We start from the raw sequence: 24,057 nt of genomic DNA, 5'->3' as shown, positions 1-24,057 counted from the left end.
ACTAACAATCCCAGCTAGAACGCAGATAGCTATATCCAAAGGGTCTTATGAAATGAACCTTCCTAAGAGCTGCCCAGACCAAGGGGATGGCTATCTACTTAAAACTCAGCAGGGGAGAAGCACTGTCTAGGCAAGGGCTCAGGGAGACCGCTACTTAAAAACCCTAAGAAGGGGAGCAGTCACTGAGTTAGCACATAGATATCCTCATATAGCTATGTACCTAGGAAGGAAATTCAGCCTTGGTGAGCAGAACAGACTGATTTCTGAAACATAAAAAAAAAATCCAAAATTCCTATTGAACACTGAACACACAGTATGCATACTGAAAAAAAATGAGTTGTATGATAGTATGCCATTTGAACATGTACAAATCCTCTAATTTGTTTGTCAGGAGCTATATTATTTTAAAAATGGTCAACACACTATACATACTGCAAAAAATGTGTACAGTATGCAAGTCCAGTATACAGAGCATCTGAATTTGTTGTATGTTGTCTATACTATTTTAGAAACCTGTTGTGTAGATAACTGTTATATTAATATTAATTCATAAGTCATGTTTTTAAATGTCTTTTCTGTATAACCTGCTCACAGGAGATATATCTTCAACTGGATGCATTTTGGAACAGGAACAGCAGCTCAAGTCGTGGCTGGTAAGAAACAATGCTGTGAATAGTCTCGAACGGTTAATTATGTGGCTCAGATCCATATTAACAACAATGCTGACAGAAGAAATCAGCTTTGTAAATTCAATAAAATTGAGTTTTGTCTGAATAAAATAGTGTCGTTTTTTTGGTAGCTGATTGCATATAATATTTTATAGTTTACTCTTATGGAGACTAGTTGTGTTTTTTATGGCGGATGTTATGACTTTTAATATTAGTTCAGGGGGGCCTGAAGTATTAGCAGTATGTGTTATTAACACTGTCATAACCAAGCTGTGTGTTTTCATGATTTAGTTGTCACCATCTTCCTCGGGATCCATCAGCAAGCTCTGTTCCTGCCTGCTCCGTGGTCCACAGGGGTCCTGGCAGCCATTGTGGTGTGGTTTGTGCTGGCTGATTTGGTTCTGGAAGTCCATCGAAGGGGATTTTTACCTATAGGTCAGTAAACTGCCCTCAGACATGTGTGTTCTGAATCCCTTTCAGAGCAGTTATTTTATTATATGTGTAGTGTTTCTTTGCGCCTATGCAGGAAATAATATGTGCTGGATGAATCCATTAAATTGTAAAAGGTTTTATACTGCAGTAGTAATTGAAATGTTGGGTCTTTCTTTTTGTACTAGAAAAACAAGTTATTTGTGGATGTTTTATTCTTTAATTTAAATGTGCATTCAGTAATCTTATACTTATGTGTGTTTTTCAGGTAAATATTTAAAAAATGTCAAAATCTACACTGAACATATTAATTCTGATGACAAAGAGGAGATTGTGTTTGTTCCTGATGAGAATGAGACTTATAGTGTGGTGAGTTGAGTTTGTGCCTACTTCCTCATAAGAAGCACATGCATTTCATTGATGATATATCCTGATATGTCCATTGTATTTTCTTTTTCTTTTCCCAGGAATCTTGTTTTAAAAACATAGTTCTGGCTATTTATCTTTGTGGAAATCTGGGATTTCTAACTGTTCTCCTTTGGACCATCAGTGCAGTATGACACACTCTCAGCAGTCGTTTACACATTTAGTCTTTGGGACTTTCACTAATCATGCTTATTTTAAAACAAGCCAAAGAAATATAGAGTAGGACTGAATTACGACAGGCAACCTGTCAATTTACGTTGATTATTAGAATGAAATTGTCTGATTTGAAATCAAATGTCTTGTCTACTGGGGTATAAATCAATTTAGTATATTTTTAGCACTTATAATTTATTTTTGAAATATATATATGTACAATATTGCTTGCCTATACTTTTTTTTTGTCGTAAAGAACAACTTCTGCTTGTTATTTAAATATCTCTTCCTGATTCGCTTTTTTAAGTCTTTGAATCTAAAGAACATATTTTATGTGTGATGTTTGGGGACCGCATTCAGTTAACAATGTTTACAGATCAAGTAATTATTCTGGTCTTGATGCTGTGTATGTTTTTTTTCTAAATATGAAGTAATCATGTTTTAACCACCTTATTCTTGATTCTAGTGCCTAATATTGATTTGTGGGTTTAAAGACTGTTACTGTTGCCTGAAATGTAAATATTATTAACAATGTGTCCATTTTGTACAAAGACTGAATGTAGTTTGGATGAAGTGGACCATTTTTTTTAGGGTTTTGCACAGATGACAATCTGTGACAGATTGATCAGTTTTTTTTAAATAAAACTTTTGAAATTAAACTGTGTTACTAGCTTTATCTTCTAAAATATGTGCATATGCTTTGTATTAATCTGTGTCTTTGCACTGTTATTTTAGTCCTTTAGGATCATGGGTACCTGTGCTGCTGGCTGTATATCTAAAACCATGTTTTGATTAATTACTTCATTTAGATTGAATATCATGCAATTTGTCTGTATCTATAGTAATTTCTGTGTGTGAAGACGTTTTTTCTCCTGTGAAGTGTTATTACATAGGCATTAATACATAGGCAACATGGTGTGGTTGCTTATCAACATAATTAACTGTTGTAGTATAAATGGACAATTGCCTTTAATTGACATTTATTTTTGAATTCGTATTTTGAACACATGATTGTTCAAACGATATGCAAAGCAAGTATTTTCTTGAGACTGACATGGATTCAAAGGTTAGCAAGCAATACTGTTTTATAAGCATGGCGGTTTGACATAAATATGCACATTATCTGTAGACAACAAAGCAACAGGTCATTTTTAAATAATAGATTGTTTTCTAAGATTTATATAATTACTAAATAGATTTACGGTTTTCATACTGAGTGTAACTAAAGTACTGAAATGTAATCTGGATGCAGAATATTTCATTCAAAAATTTCCCTATATTATTAGAGCAATCAAATTCAGATTAATTCTTAAAAAAAAATGTTCCTTTGACAAAAGATACCAAATTGATCTGTTTTCAGCGATATTTAACAAAATACATTCATTTTGAATACATTTTCACTTCAATTTGATCCTAAAACCCTGTAAAACTGCTTCATATTTTCATATAATTTAGGGATATACAAACATTGCCTTACAAGAAAATACAATATGAATATACAATACATATTCTCCTCAACTTTGTAGACAAAACACTAAAAATATGGTTTATAAGTCTCTCCAGATACCTCATTAAAGAGGAATCACAAATATGCATGAAACAGTACATTCAAATAACATTTAGGCATCTCGGCATATGCAGATTTTTTTCTGGATCATTAACAAAGTCACACAAGCAGCAGTAGCAGGTGTATATGCTATCACAATAAACAGACGAGTTTGAGCATTGAAAACTATCTTACATAAACCAGCTGCAAATTGGCGTCAGTGTCCATTTCTACTCATTGTTCGCAAACTCCCCTGCCTCCCAGCGCAGAGCCATGGCACTTTTACGTCGGCCTCCATTGTAGGGTTCAGGAAACTAGTGAGAGAACCAGCGGCATAATTTCTTCGTAAAGTTTGCACGTTGCTTATGTGATATCCATTGGCTCGCCTTCATGGTTTAAAACAGAAATATTTCCAACATTGCGGTGTAAGCAATTACCCCCCACCCGTATCGAAAACACACCGAACCGAACTGTGAATTTTGAATTTTGAACCGTGAAAACGTACCGAATCATAGGTGGGTACCCGAAAGTATAAAAGGGCACCTGCTGAATACATCACCTACTCAGTTGACTGAGGCTAGCCAAAGGCATGGCGAGGGGACGCAGCGTCTCGTTCCCTCTAGGGGAACCATGTTTACATGAGTAACCCCAGATGTTCCCCTTCAAGGGAACTTCGAGCTGCGTCCCCCTCTAGGGGACACTTTGGGGAACGATATCCAATCACGCCATGCCGAAGCGCATGCCTGTCCACCTGGTGAGAGAGCACGAATGAGGTGACAGACATATACCAAACCTTTCCTCAGAAAGGGGCCAAGCTATTTACGCCTCGGGCTGCTCACATAACTTGATAGAAACGAGGTAGCCCGAATTCAGATAAGGGGGAAAACACCCTAACCAAGCTAGGAGCACAACCATCCTCAGATAGCTATGCTATGTGAGCAATAGTAGCCAGGATACATAAGACCACTGAAGAGGCTGGAAGCCTAGAGAAGCTGAAAGATTGCTACTAACAATCCCAGCTAGAACGCAGATAGCTATATCCAAAGGGTCTTATGAAATGAACCTTCCTAAGAGCTGCCCAGACCAAGGGGATGGCTATCTACTTAAAACTCAGCAGGGGAGAAGCACTGTCTAGGCAAGGGCTCAGGGAGACCGCTACTTAAAAACCCTAAGAAGGGGAGCAGTCACTGAGTTAGCACATAGATATCCTCATATAGCTATGTACCTAGGAAGGAAATTCAGCCTTGGTGAGCAGAACAGACTGATTTCTGAAACATAAAAAAAAAATCCAAAATTCCTATTGAACACTGAACACACAGTATGCATACTGAAAAAAAATGAGTTGTATGATAGTATGCCATTTGAACATGTACAAATCCTCTAATTTGTTTGTCAGGAGCTATATTATTTTAAAAATGGTCAACACACTATACATACTGCAAAAAATGTGTACAGTATGCAAGTCCAGTATACAGAGCATCTGAATTTGTTGTATGTTGTCTATACTATTTTAGAAACCTGTTGTGTAGATAACTGTTATATTAATATTAATTCATAAGTCATGTTTTTAAATGTCTTTTCTGTATAACCTGCTCACAGGAGATATATCTTCAACTGGATGCATTTTGGAACAGGAACAGCAGCTCAAGTCGTGGCTGGTAAGAAACAATGCTGTGAATAGTCTCGAACGGTTAATTATGTGGCTCAGATCCATATTAACAACAATGCTGACAGAAGAAATCAGCTTTGTAAATTCAATAAAATTGAGTTTTGTCTGAATAAAATAGTGTCGTTTTTTTGGTAGCTGATTGCATATAATATTTTATAGTTTACTCTTATGGAGACTAGTTGTGTTTTTTATGGCGGATGTTATGACTTTTAATATTAGTTCAGGGGGGCCTGAAGTATTAGCAGTATGTGTTATTAACACTGTCATAACCAAGCTGTGTGTTTTCATGATTTAGTTGTCACCATCTTCCTCGGGATCCATCAGCAAGCTCTGTTCCTGCCTGCTCCGTGGTCCACAGGGGTCCTGGCAGCCATTGTGGTGTGGTTTGTGCTGGCTGATTTGGTTCTGGAAGTCCATCGAAGGGGATTTTTACCTATAGGTCAGTAAACTGCCCTCAGACATGTGTGTTCTGAATCCCTTTCAGAGCAGTTATTTTATTATATGTGTAGTGTTTCTTTGCGCCTATGCAGGAAATAATATGTGCTGGATGAATCCATTAAATTGTAAAAGGTTTTATACTGCAGTAGTAATTGAAATGTTGGGTCTTTCTTTTTGTACTAGAAAAACAAGTTATTTGTGGATGTTTTATTCTTTAATTTAAATGTGCATTCAGTAATCTTATACTTATGTGTGTTTTTCAGGTAAATATTTAAAAAATGTCAAAATCTACACTGAACATATTAATTCTGATGACAAAGAGGAGATTGTGTTTGTTCCTGATGAGAATGAGACTTATAGTGTGGTGAGTTGAGTTTGTGCCTACTTCCTCATAAGAAGCACATGCATTTCATTGATGATATATCCTGATATGTCCATTGTATTTTCTTTTTCTTTTCCCAGGAATCTTGTTTTAAAAACATAGTTCTGGCTATTTATCTTTGTGGAAATCTGGGATTTCTAACTGTTCTCCTTTGGACCATCAGTGCAGTATGACACACTCTCAGCAGTCGTTTACACATTTAGTCTTTGGGACTTTCACTAATCATGCTTATTTTAAAACAAGCCAAAGAAATATAGAGTAGGACTGAATTACGACAGGCAACCTGTCAATTTACGTTGATTATTAGAATGAAATTGTCTGATTTGAAATCAAATGTCTTGTCTACTGGGGTATAAATCAATTTAGTATATTTTTAGCACTTATAATTTATTTTTGAAATATATATATGTACAATATTGCTTGCCTATACTTTTTTTTTGTCGTAAAGAACAACTTCTGCTTGTTATTTAAATATCTCTTCCTGATTCGCTTTTTTAAGTCTTTGAATCTAAAGAACATATTTTATGTGTGATGTTTGGGGACCGCATTCAGTTAACAATGTTTACAGATCAAGTAATTATTCTGGTCTTGATGCTGTGTATGTTTTTTTTCTAAATATGAAGTAATCATGTTTTAACCACCTTATTCTTGATTCTAGTGCCTAATATTGATTTGTGGGTTTAAAGACTGTTACTGTTGCCTGAAATGTAAATATTATTAACAATGTGTCCATTTTGTACAAAGACTGAATGTAGTTTGGATGAAGTGGACCATTTTTTTTTAGGGTTTTGCACAGATGACAATCTGTGACAGATTGATCAGTTTTTTTTAAATAAAACTTTTGAAATTAAACTGTGTTACTAGCTTTATCTTCTAAAATATGTGCATATGTTTTGTATTAATCTGTGTCTTTGCACTGTTATTTTAGTCCTTTAGGATCATGGGTACCTGTGCTGCTGGCTGTATATCTAAAACCATGTTTTGATTAATTACTTCATTTAGATTGAATATCATGCAATTTGTCTGTATCTATAGTAATTTCTGTGTGTGAAGACGTTTTTTCTCCTGTGAAGTGTTATTACATAGGCATTAATACATAGGCAACATGGTGTGGTTGCTTATCAACATAATTAACTGTTGTAGTATAAATGGACAATTGCCTTTAATTGACATTTATTTTTGAATTCGTATTTTGAACACATGATTGTTCAAACGATATGCAAAGCAAGTATTTTCTTGAGACTGACATGGATTCAAAGGTTAGCAAGCAATACTGTTTTATAAGCATGGCGGTTTGACATAAATATGCACATTATCTGTAGACAACAAAGCAACAGGTCATTTTTAAATAATAGATTGTTTTCTAAGATTTATATAATTACTAAATAGATTTACGGTTTTCATACTGAGTGTAACTAAAGTACTGAAATGTAATCTGGATGCAGAATATTTCATTCAAAAATTTCCCTATATTATTAGAGCAATCAAATTCAGATTAATTCTTAAAAAAAAATGTTCCTTTGACAAAAGATACCAAATTGATCTGTTTTCAGCGATATTTAACAAAATACATTCATTTTGAATACATTTTCACTTCAATTTGATCCTAAAACCCTGTAAAACTGCTTCATATTTTCATATAATTTAGGGATATACAAACATTGCCTTACAAGAAAATACAATATGAATATACAATACATATTCTCCTCAACTTTGTAGACAAAACACTAAAAATATGGTTTATAAGTCTCTCCAGATACCTCATTAAAGAGGAATCACAAATATGCATGAAACAGTACATTCAAATAACATTTAGGCATCTCGGCATATGCAGATTTTTTCTGGATCATTAACAAAGTCACACAAGCAGCAGTAGCAGGTGTATATGCTATCACAATAAACAGACGAGTTTGAGCATTGAAAATTATCTTACGTAAACCAGCTGCAAATTGGCGTCAGTGTCCATTTCTACTCATTGTTCGCAAACTCCCCTGCCTCCCAGCGCAGAGCCATGGCACTTTTACGTCGGCCTCCATTGTAGGGTTCAGGAAACTAGTGAGAGAACAATAAAAGTAATTTAATTCTATTTGAAAAAAAAATTCTGCAACCTAATATATTGAAGATACCGATCATTTGAATTCCATGTGGTCCATACGATATCCATCTTTTGCTCTGACACTGCATGTATATTTACATATACTTACTCGATGATCACATGACAAAGCTGAACGATCCATTCTGCATGTTTTCATTGGAGATGAAGGGGATGATTTACATTTAAGTGGCACATCATCTGAAATTAAATTGACAACCAAGAATAAACAGATCTTTTCTGACAATGACATGTATGTGTTTGCAGTCTCAGTGATGTAGTCATTACTTCAGATCAACAGAATGAAAAATTCTGTCTGTATTTTTCTCTTGGCATGAAATACCTGTAAATGATGAGCTGTCCAAACAGTTTGGAGACATCAGGAAGTGATCCTTCGAGTAAACACTGGCTCTTTGACGCCTGAGTTCCTCTTCTCGCTGCTTCACCGTCATAATCTCCTCATCAACTAGAGATATCGTACTCCTAGACCGCAGCTTAAAAAACGGGTTGTTGAGGAACATCTTCTGTGGAGTTTCTTCAGAGTCAGAATTCAAGTTGAACTCAGATGCACTTCGAATGATGAGGTTCGATGTCTCCAAAATTATGACATTAGGGGTATCTTCAGGTCTCCAGTCAGCAGATTTGGAGGACACCATCTTTCCATGCCTTGGACTTGGAGGAAAAGGCTCTGGCTCGAGGATGATAACATTATTGGCGGCCATGTCTTGTTTTTGTGCGCTCTTGGTTGGTGAGGAGGTAATGATGAAAGAAGGCGTCTTGTTGCTGAGAGATTTGGATATACTTCCATCATCATCATCCTGGTCTTCCAACATCTTCCTTTTCTCATCGACTTCTTGGCATAGTTTCCCAGGGTTCAAGTTGGCAGATCTCGCCCTTATCTGTACACAGTCACTGGAGTATGATTTTGACATTCCCCTCTCACGCCTTAGGTTCTCCTCACGCTCCAAGGTTAGGCGAATCTCCTTCTCAGTTGGGGTCTCTGGATCATCAAATGGTGATCTGTAGCTAGAGTCGTCCAGACCTGAATCCTCAGAGCAAGGGCTGAACTGGGTGTGTGCGTAATCCTCTACAAGCGACAAGCACTCAAGATCCCTCTTCGGCCTTTCGATGTTGCGGACAGGTGTATACATGGAACTGTGACTACCTTGACAGGTTCCAGATCGAGTTGTTGGTGTGCTTGGATGGTGTGTCAAGTTTTTTGTTTGCTCTTCGATCTCTAGCCACTGCTGGCGAGCAACTTTGAAATCCACATGCTCTGTGCTGACGTTCTCGCTTTTCATTTCCTGAATCACACAATAATCTTTCGGCACCTTTTTGCTGGAATCGGATTTGACGGAATCAAATGAATTGCTCTTGTGGGTTGCTGAGCCTCGTCCAAGCTCCTCATCGTCTTCGGAAATCTTGGACAAGCCGTGGAACAGTGTGGAAGGATTGTAAGATATCTCTTGCGCTTGCTGAACTGGCTCATTTTCTGGTTGTTCTAGCACTTCTTCTCCCACCGGAATCTCCAGCTCTTCAGTTTCCTTTGACATGTCCTCAGTATTCCCAACTGTAGGTTTTTGAATAAAGAGTTCTTGTGCACTCAGCTCAAGACTGTCAATGTAGGAATCATCATCTTCCTTATTTATGGAGGAAGAGAAGATGTTCCTCCATTTATCATCGGTGTCGCTGTCTGATGACACCGCAGCTATTTCGACCCGAAGACACTCTTCTAGCTCATCTGGGTCATGGCAAGACTCTGTGGAGACGTCTGACAGAACTTCCTCTCGGATGTAGTGCTCAAGGATGGTTTCTTCTGGATCTTCACATCCAAAACTTTCTAATATGGCTTCCTGTGAGTCAATACCCAATTGGTCTAACATATCTCCATCGTCAACATCATCTGGTTGGGATGCTATGTTCTCCATTGGTTCCTGTCTTAGAGAATCTTGTCTCTTATGCATGACATCATTCTCATACACACTCTCAGCACTTGACGGAGTGTCAGATATTGAAGAGGTAATTGACTCATTGCGATAAAGTTCTTCTTGAGTATCCTCCAAGACAAGCGCCTCTTTCGTACTGCAAACATCTTCCAGATCATCAGCCTTGGTCTCCGTAGGAGGTAAGCCTGCTAAAATGTCAGACACAACTTTTGTACTAATGGACTCTAAAATGTCAGCATCATAACAGACTTGTTCATCGTTGTTTCCTGTGTCCTTGCTCTCAGGTAACTCAGTCTCCAGGACTTCCATTTCACAGTCAATTATGTTTGCTGTGCTGGAGTTTTCACTTGTCTCCATGGTTACAGGCTCAGACAGGGACTTCAGCTCTGTATGCTCTGGACTCTCAGGATGAGAACAACCTGCAATCTCTTCCAGTCTATCCACCTCTTCAGGCTCAGTTGTAGCTCCCTGCAAGAGAAAAAGACAACAAATAAATTCAAAAGCAGCAAGAGAAATCTCATTTCCCTAATCACCAAAACATTCAAAGCATATCAAAGCTAATTTGCACCCACTCATGTTTAGTACAGTTCTTATGTAATGCTAAATTTCCGAGAAAGTTTTTCAGGGCTTAAGTTTTCAGTCTTAAGGGGTTACCTGAGCTTGAGCTGATGTGATTTAAAGTAATGTTCCTTGCACGAGGTTCTGAGTTTAAAACCTGCTTGACAGATAACTTTTACAAATAAACTAAAGCCACTAAAATATTTAGAAATGGTGGCACAATTGATTGCATTTTATGTTGAGTAATTTATTTCTGTTCTTTAATGGTTCCATTAACAATTTGAGGAACAAATGCGATTCTGTTGTTAATTTTAAATAAGATAGAGAAAAAAAATGTGGCACATTGTCATACGAACAACGTTTTAGGTATCAAGCCTTACAGTATGTACAGTAGGCCTACAACACATATGGTTGATGGTTAATGGAGTCGAAATAATTAAATCAAAATAGCAGTTGTAAGAGGGAAGCACAACAGCCTATTTAATGTAAAAAATAAAATAAAATAAAAAAACGCCCGGTAAGGATAGTATTCTGAGTGAAATTACCTCAAGTAGCTTGCTGCATCCATTTTTTCAGTAAAGTAGAAATGAGATCACATAATCAAAAATTCTAATGGGAACTAAGATGGAAAAAAAGTGAGTGAAGCACTCCTGAACATGTCAAGCAACACCTATGATTTTTCCCCTAATCTTGAGGCTCAAGTGTTGAAAGGCACCATGTTGTTGTATTTGCACAGCACTTCAAAAACCAGGTTAGTTAAGTGTTAGTTTCATTCTGCATAAACATTCTTACCTTTTGAAGTGACTCTGCCAAATCACACTTTTACATCTGTTTAACACAGTGTGAAAGCTATTTTTAACGTGTACAAACAAGCATTTGAAATTCACCTTGGCTTCCTTATGTAAAAAATGCAACATATATGCCCTATATGAGATTATTCCAGTGTATAAGAATAAAGTGGAAGCAATTGTTTACTATTGCAGTGATTTTTTTTTCCACAAAAGTGGGTTTTAGTAGGCAGAAATAAGTAGATTCATTATATAAGACTGCAGAACTGGCTCTTCTCCTCATGCATGAAACTTTTGTCCCGCAGTTAATCAGCATAGGCTCTGGATCAGACCAGGAAAGGAAGAGAAAGAAGAAAATCCCTTGAGGGCGAGATCCTCTGACTGAACATTCTCATTGACCACAGGTTTTTTTTTTTTATATATATATTTTCATATTTCTATACATATTGAGAGGGCATTTTATGTGAGAATTAACAATCAATCACACATTGCATGTCGTTATTTGTCTTGTCTTGTTGATGCGCCACTGCAGAGCGTTTGATCATGGCAGCGTGGTTTGTTTACATGGATTTTTCTGATCTCATTCGTACCAACTGCCGAGTGCCAAAGTAATGTGTGATCTAATGCTCAAACTCTTTCTGACAGACGAAATCAGCTGCCATGGGGATTAGAAAGGGGATTTTTTCCTCCTCAGAACATCAAAACAACAATTACACACTTTCATGCTGAAAATAACTTGATATCAGTACAATATGGAAGTTGTGCTGAAATCAAATTGCACAAATTGACAGCACCATTCACAGATTTCATAAGCTGTTTACATCACTTGAAATGGCTTGAAATACTTTCACTGACTAGCTTTTCCTTGATGTCTGTTTGGTATAATTACCACCACTGCATGAAAGTCTCCACAATCATTCAAAACTCAAGCGGCATGCTAATGCGACCACTAAAAACAGTCAAAATTATGTGAAATTACCATCCACTTCAGCGCCTGCCCATTTCACCCCAATCAAGCTACACAAAGGCACAAAGCCTCATGAAAATGACAAGCGGTAAAGTGTTGACTACCATGGCAACACCCCCCTACCCGACGACTCCTCTAGCAGCTCAGCTTGTGAGAAAACTTCAACACTCTCGCACCCTCTCCATCTCAGCATTTGTGTCATGACAATCTGTATTCCATAAATTATTCAGTGACAATAACATTTGCATTGAAGGCAGACGGAGGTACCAGCATGTCCCAGTACCTACCGTGAGCTTTATAAACAGGAGCCAGAAGGAGATCATCTCCACTTTGCCAAGAAAATCTTCTCGGTGGAATCCGTAAGCACTCTGGGCTTGAGTAAATATGTTGTGGATGCATGGATAGGAAGTGAACTTGGTCTGATACAGGAGTTATTGGCAGAAATGTCATTGCGAGTTGGTCTGATGTCACTGATGTTGGCTGAGTGGTCACCTCAGGGCATCTTCCTGGTACAAACAATCAACTCTGATTGGTCGCTCCATTGTTTTTGCTGACTGATCAATAACTGGCTTGTCAGTGAGGTCATCTGTCACTTTCTGATGGATTTCCTTAAATTACTTCTTTTAGAAAGTGATGCCATTGGGAATGTAACAGTTTGGGATGGAGCTATCACTAATAAATACAACTGAGAGATACATTTTGAACTGTTTCAGTATCAAAAAGTTGTGTGCATCATTGTGTGAGCATAGATCATTGAAAAAGAGCATTTAAGGCTCAAGGCTGCTCTATTCAGAATGAAATAATAACCTGCATGGAGATTCACAGTAACAGGTGCTGGGGGGCCAGAGCGTAGGTGGCCATTCAGACATATGTGACTGGCACTGAGCCCTTGGATATGTTCTCAGATGAGAAAAAATGTCACTATGCGGCATGAGAGCACTGCAGACTAAGATACAAATGTCTCAAATAGAGAATTTTGAGAGATTTATCAGCTTGAATAGAAAAATGACTTTGTTTTATTTATACATGACTATAAAAAATTGATTACATGTACTTTTTGAGAAAATATTTTGTGAAGCTGCTTGTAAATAGTAAAAAGTGGCTTTAATACAGCAACAGAATAAATATTAATAAATAAATGTGAATGAAGAACAAATAATACTTTAGACCTTGACCGAATATGAAAAGGAATATTAAATGTATATATAATATAAAATGATATATACATTATGTGTATAAAATATTAATATAATATTACTATTAATAATAACATAATTTGTTCATTTGGTATATATATATATATATATATATATATATATATATATATATAAACACAAATTATAAATGAAAAAATATATAGTAGAAAATAATTATATATATATATATAAGAGACATTTAGATGTTACAGTGTTATGTGATAAAAAATCTGAAATATATTTTATAATCTGTATACACAATTGGTGGCTGACTAAATACTTTTTTGCCCCACTGTATATACACACACACACACACACGCACACATAATTTAATCAAGAAAATAATCCATTATAATACATGAAATTTAGTGAATTTTCAGTTATAAATGTGGTTTCAATTTATAAAGGATCATACCTGATTTTAAGTTGTAATTATAAGCCATTATGAATACTGGATTTTATGAATACATTTAAAATGTTACCCATATTTTTGCTGACATATTAATAGGAGTTCATGCAGTTTTCTGCTCTTCTCTGCATTAATGGGAGTGTGAAATGGAGCAGGAGACTTTCTCATCTCACACACACACACACACACACACTCAAACACACACACGCCTCCACTCACCCACGCGGACACTTTAATTCACTCTAAAACACACACACCCACACACACACACATTCAGCTGAGAAGCCCAGTGCTGATGTTGTCTGACAACATCTCAGATCTCGTATTCCACGTTTTCTGAAGTGCTTGAGGTTTGTACAAGCAGCCTGGGATTAATTAAACTTTCACAGCTTCTGTTTCTCAGGTTGTTCCACAGCGACGGCAACATTTTCACGCTTAAGGGTCAAATCAGAGAAGATGTTGATGAATACAAGCCCAAAATAATGAGTTTTATTGAAACTGATTCATAATTCTTAAAAATCCATGACATGCAAGCTTATAAAAAATTTAACAATATACATACCAAATATCAATGCAAGTACTTTTTCAATCTTATTTCTCACATTTATAATGCAACAATATTAAGTCTGATATAAAATACAGTAGAAAGAGCAAACACACATCGAAATCTCTAAAAAAAATACAGACTGCAGATAAAAACCTCATGCAAGCGTACACTCTCACACACTTGTTTGCAAAAAAATCAAGTCTCTTTAGACCATATCAGCACAAATCCAGTGAGTTTAGCATCTGTTTGTCATAGCATCTCAATAATATTACATTCTTTACAGCACCCCAGAAGAAAATATAACAGCAATCCAGCACAATCTCAATATAAAACCAACAGCATGACACCTAAACAAGTTTATTCACCCCATATTCATTTTCATAAAGTAGAAGTCTGACTATTCATAAAGTTCTCAGTGTCCTACCTTGTTGTGTTACGAGCAGAGAGAGGACAGGGTACGTGCTCAGCGATTCTGTCTTGGCTGAAGCTCTGCTTCTCTGTAACCACAGAGACTGTGACTTACTCTGAATGTACCAGAAACAGCCAATAGCTGAGCAGCCTCAGCCGTTCCAACACACGCACACAGTTGCACAAGGAATTTCTTAAAATCTTTCTGTCAATCAAGCATATTCTCAAGGTTTCATATAATGGGTTTCTCATCTTTTGAGAATGGGATCGGCCATAATACAGTTTATGACTGTCCTCTCAAAACCTGCCCTCTGCACTGACGCAGTGGCCAAGTCGAAGATCAAGTGACTCAGAAATAATATTGGAGTTGTAAACACTTGTCACTTCTTTTAGACCAATTTTGATGTGAATCATGTCAACATGTCAACAAATACCAGACTGCAAAATATTTTTGTCATTTTACTGTAAGGCAAGATAAGTTTGCTTCCAAAGCAAAATGTGTAAAATACTAAAACTTGTTTATTTAAAAGAATGTAACTTGTTTTCTGAATAAAAGTATATTTAAATATATTTTTTTACTCAATTGGTTATTTTTTCCCTTCTTTTTCTTTCTCTAAAAATTGGTTAACAAAAAATTTAATATTCTCAAAAAAATCTCTTAATATCTTCTGCTGTATTTAAAATAGTAATTAAAAAAATAAAGTACATGCATATCGTTTTAGGGATGTTTATATATATTTTTTTTGTACTAGAAAATGTGACAACATCACTGATTAAAAATATATAACTATAGCATATTGTATTTTTTCAACCGTTTGTTAAACAAAAGAGTGATATCAGTAGTGTTGAAATATCATTTCTGGTGCAAAAGTAAGTCACCAGATATTTTTTCCTATTTGATTAAAAAAGACAAAAATGAAAAAATATTACCAACAAACAGCATAATTTACAGAGCAGTCAAATGAAGAACATTATGTACAACATGAAATGATGAACAAATGCTGTTTTTGGCACGCAAATATGATTCATGTCATAAGCAGTTTTTTTTCTTCCCAGATCAGTCTCTCAGTCCATTTCATCCTCATCAGGAAATACAAGATGTCGACATTTGAAGAGGTTACATATATTTTCCTAGTTGAGACAGCGCTGTGGAGAGGACAGTAAAAATACTTCAGTTTAACCACACCAAGATATTATGCATGCAGGTAGTTAGTTTGTTTCAAGCCAATCAAAATCCAGAACTATCCAATCAATCAAATCAATTGATTTGTCTTCGGCCTGTCATTAGAGAAGATGATTAACACATTCATCCTGCACTGGCGTGCCAAAACAAGGGGATGACAAAACAGAGAAAACATTGAATATGCAGAACGTTAGCATTTATTTTGCACCTTATGTAATGCAAGCCAAGGATTATTACATAACACTCTCTTTAGCAGATGTTATGAACGACCTCTTGAGCAGACACGACGTCTTAAAAGCTACCAAGGACAAAGTGCTCAATTATAGCTGATGGACGAGAACGGTGCATTACTCTGTTGGAGAAAAAAAAAGACAAAACTACCCTAAATCACACATTAGCTGTCGGAAAAGGCTGAACCTATAAAGAAACAAAATAAAGACAGTATGTAAAGAATGAATAATGGTTCCGAAAGATATCTTAGAAAGCTATTATGTTTTATCAGCCATTACACACATTTACCATGGTAACCATAGCCTCTGCCACCATACCATAGAAATTGTTGCTACAATAAGTGACTATGGGATTTCTTTTCTGAATATTTTATTTTTGACAGTGTTACCACAGTTTTTATAGGTTTTTCACAGTTTTTTTACTATATAGCTAGCATGTTATATTTTTGTGTTATGGTAAATCCATAATAAATGTATTACTTCAAAAACAGTCAATGTACTAACACAAAAGTACCACAGCAGCAAGTGAACATATCAAAGCATTTTTTTTTTTAATGAATCATATAAAAATAAAACAGTTGTTATAAGACAAGCAGTAAGTTTCATTTCATGCATGTCATGCATTTTTCCAAGTGTGGATGCTTCAAACATATGAAACCCTGACAAAATGTGAAGATATAGATAGAACACTAGGTGGAAGTAAAGCAGCAAGACTTGAGGAGACTGGTTCACATTAATACTCCCCTGACAGATATTTTAGTTGATGATAAGTCTAGTATTTTTAGAGGTCTGGCTGTCAGTAATGTTTCTTTGCTTTCTTAAAGTTACAATAAGGTTCGACATCAGTTAAAAGTATTAGGTATCATGGACTAAGAATGGAAAAAGCATTATTAATTGTTTATAATGTATGTGACTCATGTTTAATCATAATACATTAACTAATGTTCATTTATACAACAAAACATTTTCAAAATGTATTGGCATATGTAGATATTAGCATTAACCAAGATTAATAAATGGTATGAAAGTGGTTGTTCATGATACCTGATGCATTAAAGGAATTGTCCATCCAAAAATGAAAATTCTGTCATAATTTACTCTCATTTAGTTTCAAATCTGTATGACTTACTTTCTTCTGTGGAACACTCTATAAAAGAACTTTGCGATCCAAACAACACTGGAGCCAACTCACTTCAGTTGTTAAAATTTTGAGTAAATAATGCTGATTAAAGGCCCATTCACACCAAGGATGATAACTATAACAATAACTATAAAGTTTTAATAATCATTCCAATTCTGTGAGAATGAAGGAGTCAAATTGCTTTCAGTACAATTTTTTTTTTCATGAACGATAAAATCATTTATCCAGATTTTATGAGCTTGAGCATTTAATGCGACATAAAGGCAGAAATTTCTTGTGCATTGGTGTGGATGCTAATATAGTTATCGTTATAGTTATCTTTACTTTTCTGAAAGCGTGGCAGAGGCTGAAATTGTTGAATGAAGTCATTATTTTCATTTTCTTTGCGTGAAAAGGTATTCTTGTAGGTTCGTAACATTAAAGTTGAACCACTGATGTCACATGGACTATTTTAACAATGTCCTTACTACCTTTCTGGGCACTGAACATTTCAGATGCCTTGTGTCTATGCAGGGTCAGAAAGCTCTCGGATCTTAATTTGTCGGATCTTAAATCGCTCTTAATTCGCGTTCTAAAGATGAATGAAGGTATTACAGGTTCGGAATGACACGAGGGTGAGTAATTAATGACAGAATTTTCATTTTTGGGTGAACTATCCCTTTAATGTTAACATATGGAACCTTATTGTAAAGGTTTACCAATAACTCAAATAAATGCAAGGAACTAAAAGTTAGAATGGAATTAGAAACCAAATTGTCTTCTCACTCTTCGAATGGTACCTGTGTCTGTCAGGTCTTTGGTTTCATTTCCAAGCATCTGTCTTCCAGAGCTGGAGGTTCTGATGGCACTAGGCCTGATCTCAGAGCGGTACACCGTACTGTTGGGTTTGAAGATCTTGCTGCGGTAGCCCAGAGGGTGGTACGACAAAGTGGCTTCCTCAGAATCTTCATCATCATCATCATCATCACTAATAACTACCAGTTCAGCCTGGATTCCTTCATCCTCCTCAACTGATTCAACGTTCTGATAACCCATGAAGATCATGGTAACAGGTTCACCAGATTCCACCTCAGGAGGGAGGAAGCTCATAAAGTTGACACTAGAGTCTTCCTTTTGATTCAGAGGGGAAAACCGTCCGAATCCCAGCCCGGAGTCTGCTGTTGGAGTTATCCGAAGCTGTTCCTCATACTCTTGTATGGGAGAAGATGCTGGGCTGATCCTGGTTATGCCGCTGTATTTGCTATTAGCATATGATCCATTTTGAGCCAGTTGGTTGGTGCCCAAATACTGGTTGGTTTTAGTGGTTGGAATGTAAAGGGCTTGTTGTTTGGTAAAGTTCTCAGCCTGAAAGGGACTCTGGTTCTTGTTGGGCATCTGAAGGCCATGAAGGCTGATGTAGCCTCTTTCTGTCCTCTGAGGGGTTGTAGGTCGACTGAATGGGCTTGAAAACACTGGTTCGTGGTATTCCACATCTGTTGGGTCTTTCTTCTCTGAGGCTTTCATCAGAAGTTCCTCTACTTCAAGAGGGCTCATCTCATTCATGTCGTTCTGGGAGTCCCGTCCATCAGGTGGTAAAGCATAGACAGATTTATGCCCATCATCATAGACTTTGATGCCATGTTGTTGGAGATCCAGAGGTGCGATGGTGGCTGTGGAAAGGATGTGACTCTCACCAGTGCGGAGATCTTTTTCCACACTGATCTTCATAGTGTATGTAGCTGAAGGAAATAACAGTGTTAAACACAAACCAAATCAAGAGATTAAAAAAAAATTATAAAAAATATTTATCAGTAGTTAAATGTTTTTGAAAGATGTTTCTTACTATATATTTACCAAGGCTGCATTCATTTGAAAAATACAGTAAAAACACTAATATTGTGCATTATTATTATTACAATTTACTCAAAAATGTTCTATTTCAACACATTTTAAAATGTAATTTATTTCTGTGGTAAAGCTGAATTTTCAGCATTATTAAGCCAGTCTTCCGTGTTTCACGATCCTTCATGAAATCATTCTAATATGCTGATTTGGTGCTCAAGAAACATTTCTTATTAATATCAATGTTGAAAACAGTTTTGCTGCTTAATATTTTTGTGAAAACCATTATGCATTTTTTCAGTTTTTTATTAAATAGAAAGTTGAAAAGAACAACATTTGTTAAAAGTAAAGTTTTTACTGTCATTTACTTGGTGGAGGAACTATTCTAGATAATATGATTAATATGCTTAAAAATATACCCTACCCATGATAAAAAACACTGTAGCACATGGGCTCTATAGTGGCTTATTGCTTTAATAAAAAACGTGTCATCTTGCAGTCTGTAGCTAGATACAATATCCTGTTCAGCTGGTGATATTTTGATTATTGGGCCTCTTTCATAATTCTGTGTGATGCTCATAATTACAGTCATGGATAACATCTTTTTTTTCATTAGAAAATGAAAACAGCATTTACGCACCTTGAATTGCTATAATTACAGAAGTGGACAGTTTGATGACATGTTCTAAACATCCTGACATATTTGTGCAATATTTCAAGTGCTCATTATATCAGCAAATAGTTGGTGGTGTAAACAAAGCCTTTGCTGTACCTTTTTTCTCCTGTTCTTCATCAGATTCATGTTTTCCTGGCTTGACAATTCTCCTCCTGGTTTTGGGGGTATAGGACTTTGGGACATCAGGTATGGCAGTGTAGATGTATTGGACTGGCTCTGTAAGAAGCAATGTGTAGGTCTGTTGAGGAAGCGTCATGGGAAAGAATGCTGTACAAATAGCAATATAGCAAAAATAATAATTTTCTTTACCTGGCCGGATATTTGCATTTACTTCCTGCAGGGAAATACAGTAGTTTGTGCAGTACCAAAACCGGATTTGATGAAGAGATAAGAAGAACAAAACCAAGTTTCAAACCATACAAAACACACCAGATCACATATCACGCAAACCGATCCTATCCTCACAGCAGCAACTGACATCAAACAATTTTATCTTGACGTCAATTTGAAACCGAGGGGCATCTTCACAGCATGCTGCATTGTAATGATTTCCGTTTTTTCCAACTCAAAAGCTGATCCAATTTAAGTGGCTCGGTGTTGTAATAAGCGGTAAGGAGTCTCCAGGCTTTTTAAAGTGATTACACAAGCAATACCTTTATAATGTCCTCTGGAGTTTTCTCCACCTCCTTCAGTTGTTTCAGAAGAATTTCCTCTTTTGCAGAAAGCTCCAGCTCTTGTGTCTCAAGAACCGCAATTTCCTGCTCTATTCTGCAAAAGATGCAGGCAAATATTTGTATATATTATTTATATACATATTTATTTATATTTGTGCTGATTGTTCAGTTGAGTTAAGTTAATGCAACACATTTTGTTTTACTTATAAAAGCATAGTTCATCCAAAAATGAAAATTCTGTCTTGATTTACTCAACCTCGTGTCGATCCAAACCTGTATGACTTTATTTACTCTGCAGAACACAAATGTTTTTGTCCATACAATGAAAGTAAAAGGGGTGTAAAACAACATCGGACCCCACTGATTTTTATTGACTGGAAAACAAATAATACTGAGACATTTTTCAAAGTATCTTCTTCTGTGTTTTTTCTCAAATAAATAAAGTTATACAGGTTTAGAGATGAACAGGTGAGTAAATGATGACGCAATTTTCATTTTTGAGTGAATTATTATTATTATGCCTGTGTGCAAACAATTTGAATTTATAGAGTTTCCATAAATCCTGATTCAGACCCAGACCAACATGTTGGAAACTGATTATTATTCATTTATTATTTCATTTATTATTTGTTTGTATACAACATCTTGATTTCAGAACAACACACAAATTTTTTTTATAAAAGATTATAACATATAAATGTCCCATCCCTAAATAGGCTTTTTCCCTAAAACATAAAATAATAAGGTAAACTAAACATTTTAAAATATTTCAATAATATTTAAAACATAATATTTCAATAAAAAATATTCAAACAGAAGTACAAGCACAGGTCTGATTTCTGATTATTAAAAACAAGTACAGCTCTGGTTTCTTTTCAACTAATACTTCACTATTGTACATAATCCATCTATGTAGTTTAATTTAGTACTCTAGCAAATTATAATACAGGTATTTATTGATTCATTATTGATTGTATGCCATAAAAAAAAAATCTGCCAAAAAAAAGTCAACGGCTAAAAATGTGTAAAAAGTAGACTGCTTTCATGAAAGTCACTCTAATGGCACCTCCTTGTGTAATTTTTCGGTATTGTTCAATCTTTATGGCATAAACATTCTTTATGGCATGTGCAGAGAGCGGATGATACTGAAAATTGAGTTTTAGTTTCAGAGTTTCAGAATGATTACTCTCATTTATGTTTTGTTTGGGGCCATGAACCTATACGTCAAGATAACTTACAGGAGTTGACAAGCCTCCTCTGTCCTGTGATTGTGGGGATTCTCATCAGATTGCTTTTTCGCTCTTAATCCATCTGATTTAAACAGCAGCCATCATATCGTGGAGTCTATTCGTCAAGAGAAAGCTCTTTGGAGATTTGAGTCATTTAAGGCCTTCAAATCGATCTTAAAGGGATAGTTCACCAAAAAATTTTAATTTGATGTTTATCTGCTTACCCCCAGGGCATCCAAGATGTAGGTGACTTTGTTTCTTCAGTAGAACACAAACGAAGATGTTTAACTCAAACCGTTGCAGTCTGTCAGTCTTATAATGGAAGTGAATGGGAATCACGACTTTGAGAGTAAAAAAAAAACATACACAAACAAAACCAAATTAAACCCTGCAGCTCGTGACGATACATTGCTGTGTAAAGATACAAAGCGATCGGTCTGTGCAAGAAACTGAACAGTATTTATATAGTTTTTTCACTGCAATGTCTGAACTGTCCTGAGCGCGTCCTCGACAGCCGGAGCGTGACGCATCTTCTTCTTGCTTTACGGTGGATCATAGACTTATAAGTGCATTACCGCCACTTATCTCTCAAATGGACCATTGACCCTCTATCTACAATCTCAATTAGGAGTGTCAGTGGTCCATTTGAGAGATAGGTAGTGGTAATGCACTTATAAGTCTGCGATCCGCCGTAAAGCAAGAATAAGAAGAAGACACGTCACACGCCGGCTGTCGAGGATGCGCTCAGGAGAGTTCAGACATTGCAGTGAATCAGAGGTAAAAAAACTAAATAAATACCGTTCAGTTTCTTGCACAGACCGATCATTTCGTGTCTTTACACATCAATGTATCGTCACGAGCCGCAGGGTTTAATTTGGTTTTGTTTGTGTATGAATTAAAAATCTTCATTTGTGTTCTACTGAAGAAACAAAGTCACCTACATCTTGGATGCCCTGGGGGTAAGCAGATAAACATCAAATTTTAATTTTTGAGTGAACTGCTGGAAAGCAAACTTCCTTTCCATCTATATAAAGCTCCACAGGGAGAAATCAGGCAAGGAGTATGTCTCTCAGCACTGTATGGGAACTCTCATTATAAGAGAGTGGTTCTAGCTGAAAAATATTTTTGCCTCGGTTAATTTGTCCTTTTGTTAGTCATCCTTCCTGCTTCAGGTATGACCTCCTGTGTAATGGTTGTTTTTTTCCAGACAAAGCTTGTCGTAAGTCAACAGGCTCTCACTGCCAAGACAGTTTATGTAATACTGTGAGTGAGGTCTGTCTGTCTAACCCTTGGCTAACACTGAAAGCCCATCACAGTGGTTAAACAAGAATACTCCAATTGCTTGTCTCAATCAAGATGAAGCTGCGAACCCTGCACACTATTAGTGATTTAGTTTTTTTCCCTTTTCATTTGTGGAGATGTGAGAGTACCTGTCGATATTGCTCTGCAGGAGTTTAGCCTGCTGCTGGTTATCTTCAGTCTGGGCCTTCACACATTCCTGCTCCTCTTCACTCAGGGTGCTCAATCCTTCCATCAGCCATTGTTCCCGTAGAGTTTTTTTCTATTTGTTCAAAGAAGGCCATGGCATCTTGTGTCAGCCAGTTTATTTATTTACATTCCAGTGTTGTAAATTAATAATAAATTACACCTTTACTTTACACATTACCTACCTACATAATAAAATCACAAAATGCAAACACATTCTGCTGCAATAATTTAATGATCATATTAAATATGTTAGATATTTATTAGATATATGTTGGAAACATATTAGATATTTCAGCATTTTCAAACATTCATTCAACTATTCATCTATGAATTTATTAATATGTATTATTCTATTAATAATAAAAACTTTTATTACTTCATTACATTTATATAGTGCTTTTCTAGGCACTCAAAGCGCTTTACATTGTCAGGGGGTATCTCCTCGTCCACCACCAGTGTGCAGCATCCACCTGGATGATACTAATAATACTAATATACTTTTTATATTTTATACTACATTATATTTAAATACATTATTTATAAATAATATATTTGTAATTTATTTTCAATAAGTAAGATAATACTGTTATTATAAAAATAATAATAAATACAATAAATACAATTGCATGATATAAATTGTGTTTTTATATATATATATACAGTCGTGGTCAGAATTATTGGCACCCTTGGTAAATATGATCAAAGAAGGCTTTGAAAATAAATCTGCATTGTTAATCATTTTGATCTTTTATTTTTTTCTAAATTCACAAATATCTAACCTTTCATTGGAGAATAAGAATTTAAAATGGGGGGAAATATCATTATGAAATAAACGTTTTTCTCAAATACACGTTTGACACAATTATTGGCACCCCTAGAAATTCTTCTGAGTAAAATATCTCTGAAGTATATTCCCATTCATATTCACAATTTTGAGCACTCCAGGGTGATTATGAACATGAAATTATCCAGCCATGGCTTCCTGTTTCACAG

The 24,057-nt window shown here is 35.8% G+C and overlaps 3 protein-coding genes across 7 annotated transcripts in view; 2 read left to right on the top strand and 1 right to left on the bottom strand.

Moving 5' to 3' along the window:
- Positions 1-590: 590 nt before the first annotated feature.
- On the top strand, positions 591-2,007 carry LOC107548907 (putative ferric-chelate reductase 1). The gene is made up of 4 exons (XM_016229773.1): positions 591-653; positions 960-1,103; positions 1,366-1,466; positions 1,565-2,007. The coding sequence occupies exons 1-4, from the start codon at positions 614-616 to the stop codon at positions 1,655-1,657; spliced, it is 378 nt and encodes a 125-aa protein (XP_016085259.1). The 5' UTR covers positions 591-613; the 3' UTR covers positions 1,658-2,007.
- Positions 2,008-4,817: 2,810 nt separating this feature from the next.
- On the top strand, positions 4,818-6,234 carry LOC107548906 (putative ferric-chelate reductase 1). The gene is made up of 4 exons (XM_016229772.1): positions 4,818-4,880; positions 5,187-5,330; positions 5,593-5,693; positions 5,792-6,234. The coding sequence occupies exons 1-4, from the start codon at positions 4,841-4,843 to the stop codon at positions 5,882-5,884; spliced, it is 378 nt and encodes a 125-aa protein (XP_016085258.1). The 5' UTR covers positions 4,818-4,840; the 3' UTR covers positions 5,885-6,234.
- Positions 6,235-7,404: 1,170 nt separating this feature from the next.
- The window catches only part of LOC107548902 (uncharacterized), a 40,237-nt gene continuing 23,584 nt past the window's right edge, over positions 7,405-24,057 (bottom strand). For 3 of the 5 annotated variants that reach the window (XM_016229762.1, XM_016229763.1, XM_016229764.1), the window contains 5 exons: positions 23,007-23,137; positions 20,327-20,441; positions 8,147-10,217; positions 7,916-8,004; positions 7,405-7,763 (listed from right to left, as the gene is read on the bottom strand). In XM_016229762.1, coding sequence (XP_016085248.1) covers positions 7,680-7,763; positions 7,916-8,004; positions 8,147-10,217; positions 20,327-20,441; positions 23,007-23,137 — 2,490 coding nt within the window. In that variant the 3' untranslated portion in view covers positions 7,405-7,679. Of the gene's footprint in view, positions 7,764-7,915; positions 8,005-8,146; positions 10,218-12,349; positions 12,806-14,638; positions 15,155-20,326; positions 20,442-23,006; positions 23,138-24,057 lie in introns of those variants that run through there. The other 2 variants (XM_016229766.1, XM_016229765.1) reach the window with 2 other exon arrangements.

This window comes from Sinocyclocheilus grahami, unplaced genomic scaffold (assembly GCF_001515645.1).
Source record: "Sinocyclocheilus grahami isolate Dianchi unplaced genomic scaffold, SAMN03320097.WGS_v1.1 scaffold357.1, whole genome shotgun sequence".
In the NCBI taxonomy this organism is placed as follows: Eukaryota; Metazoa; Chordata; class Actinopteri; order Cypriniformes; family Cyprinidae; genus Sinocyclocheilus; species Sinocyclocheilus grahami.
This window is presented reverse-complemented; position numbering and strand designations above follow the sequence as displayed.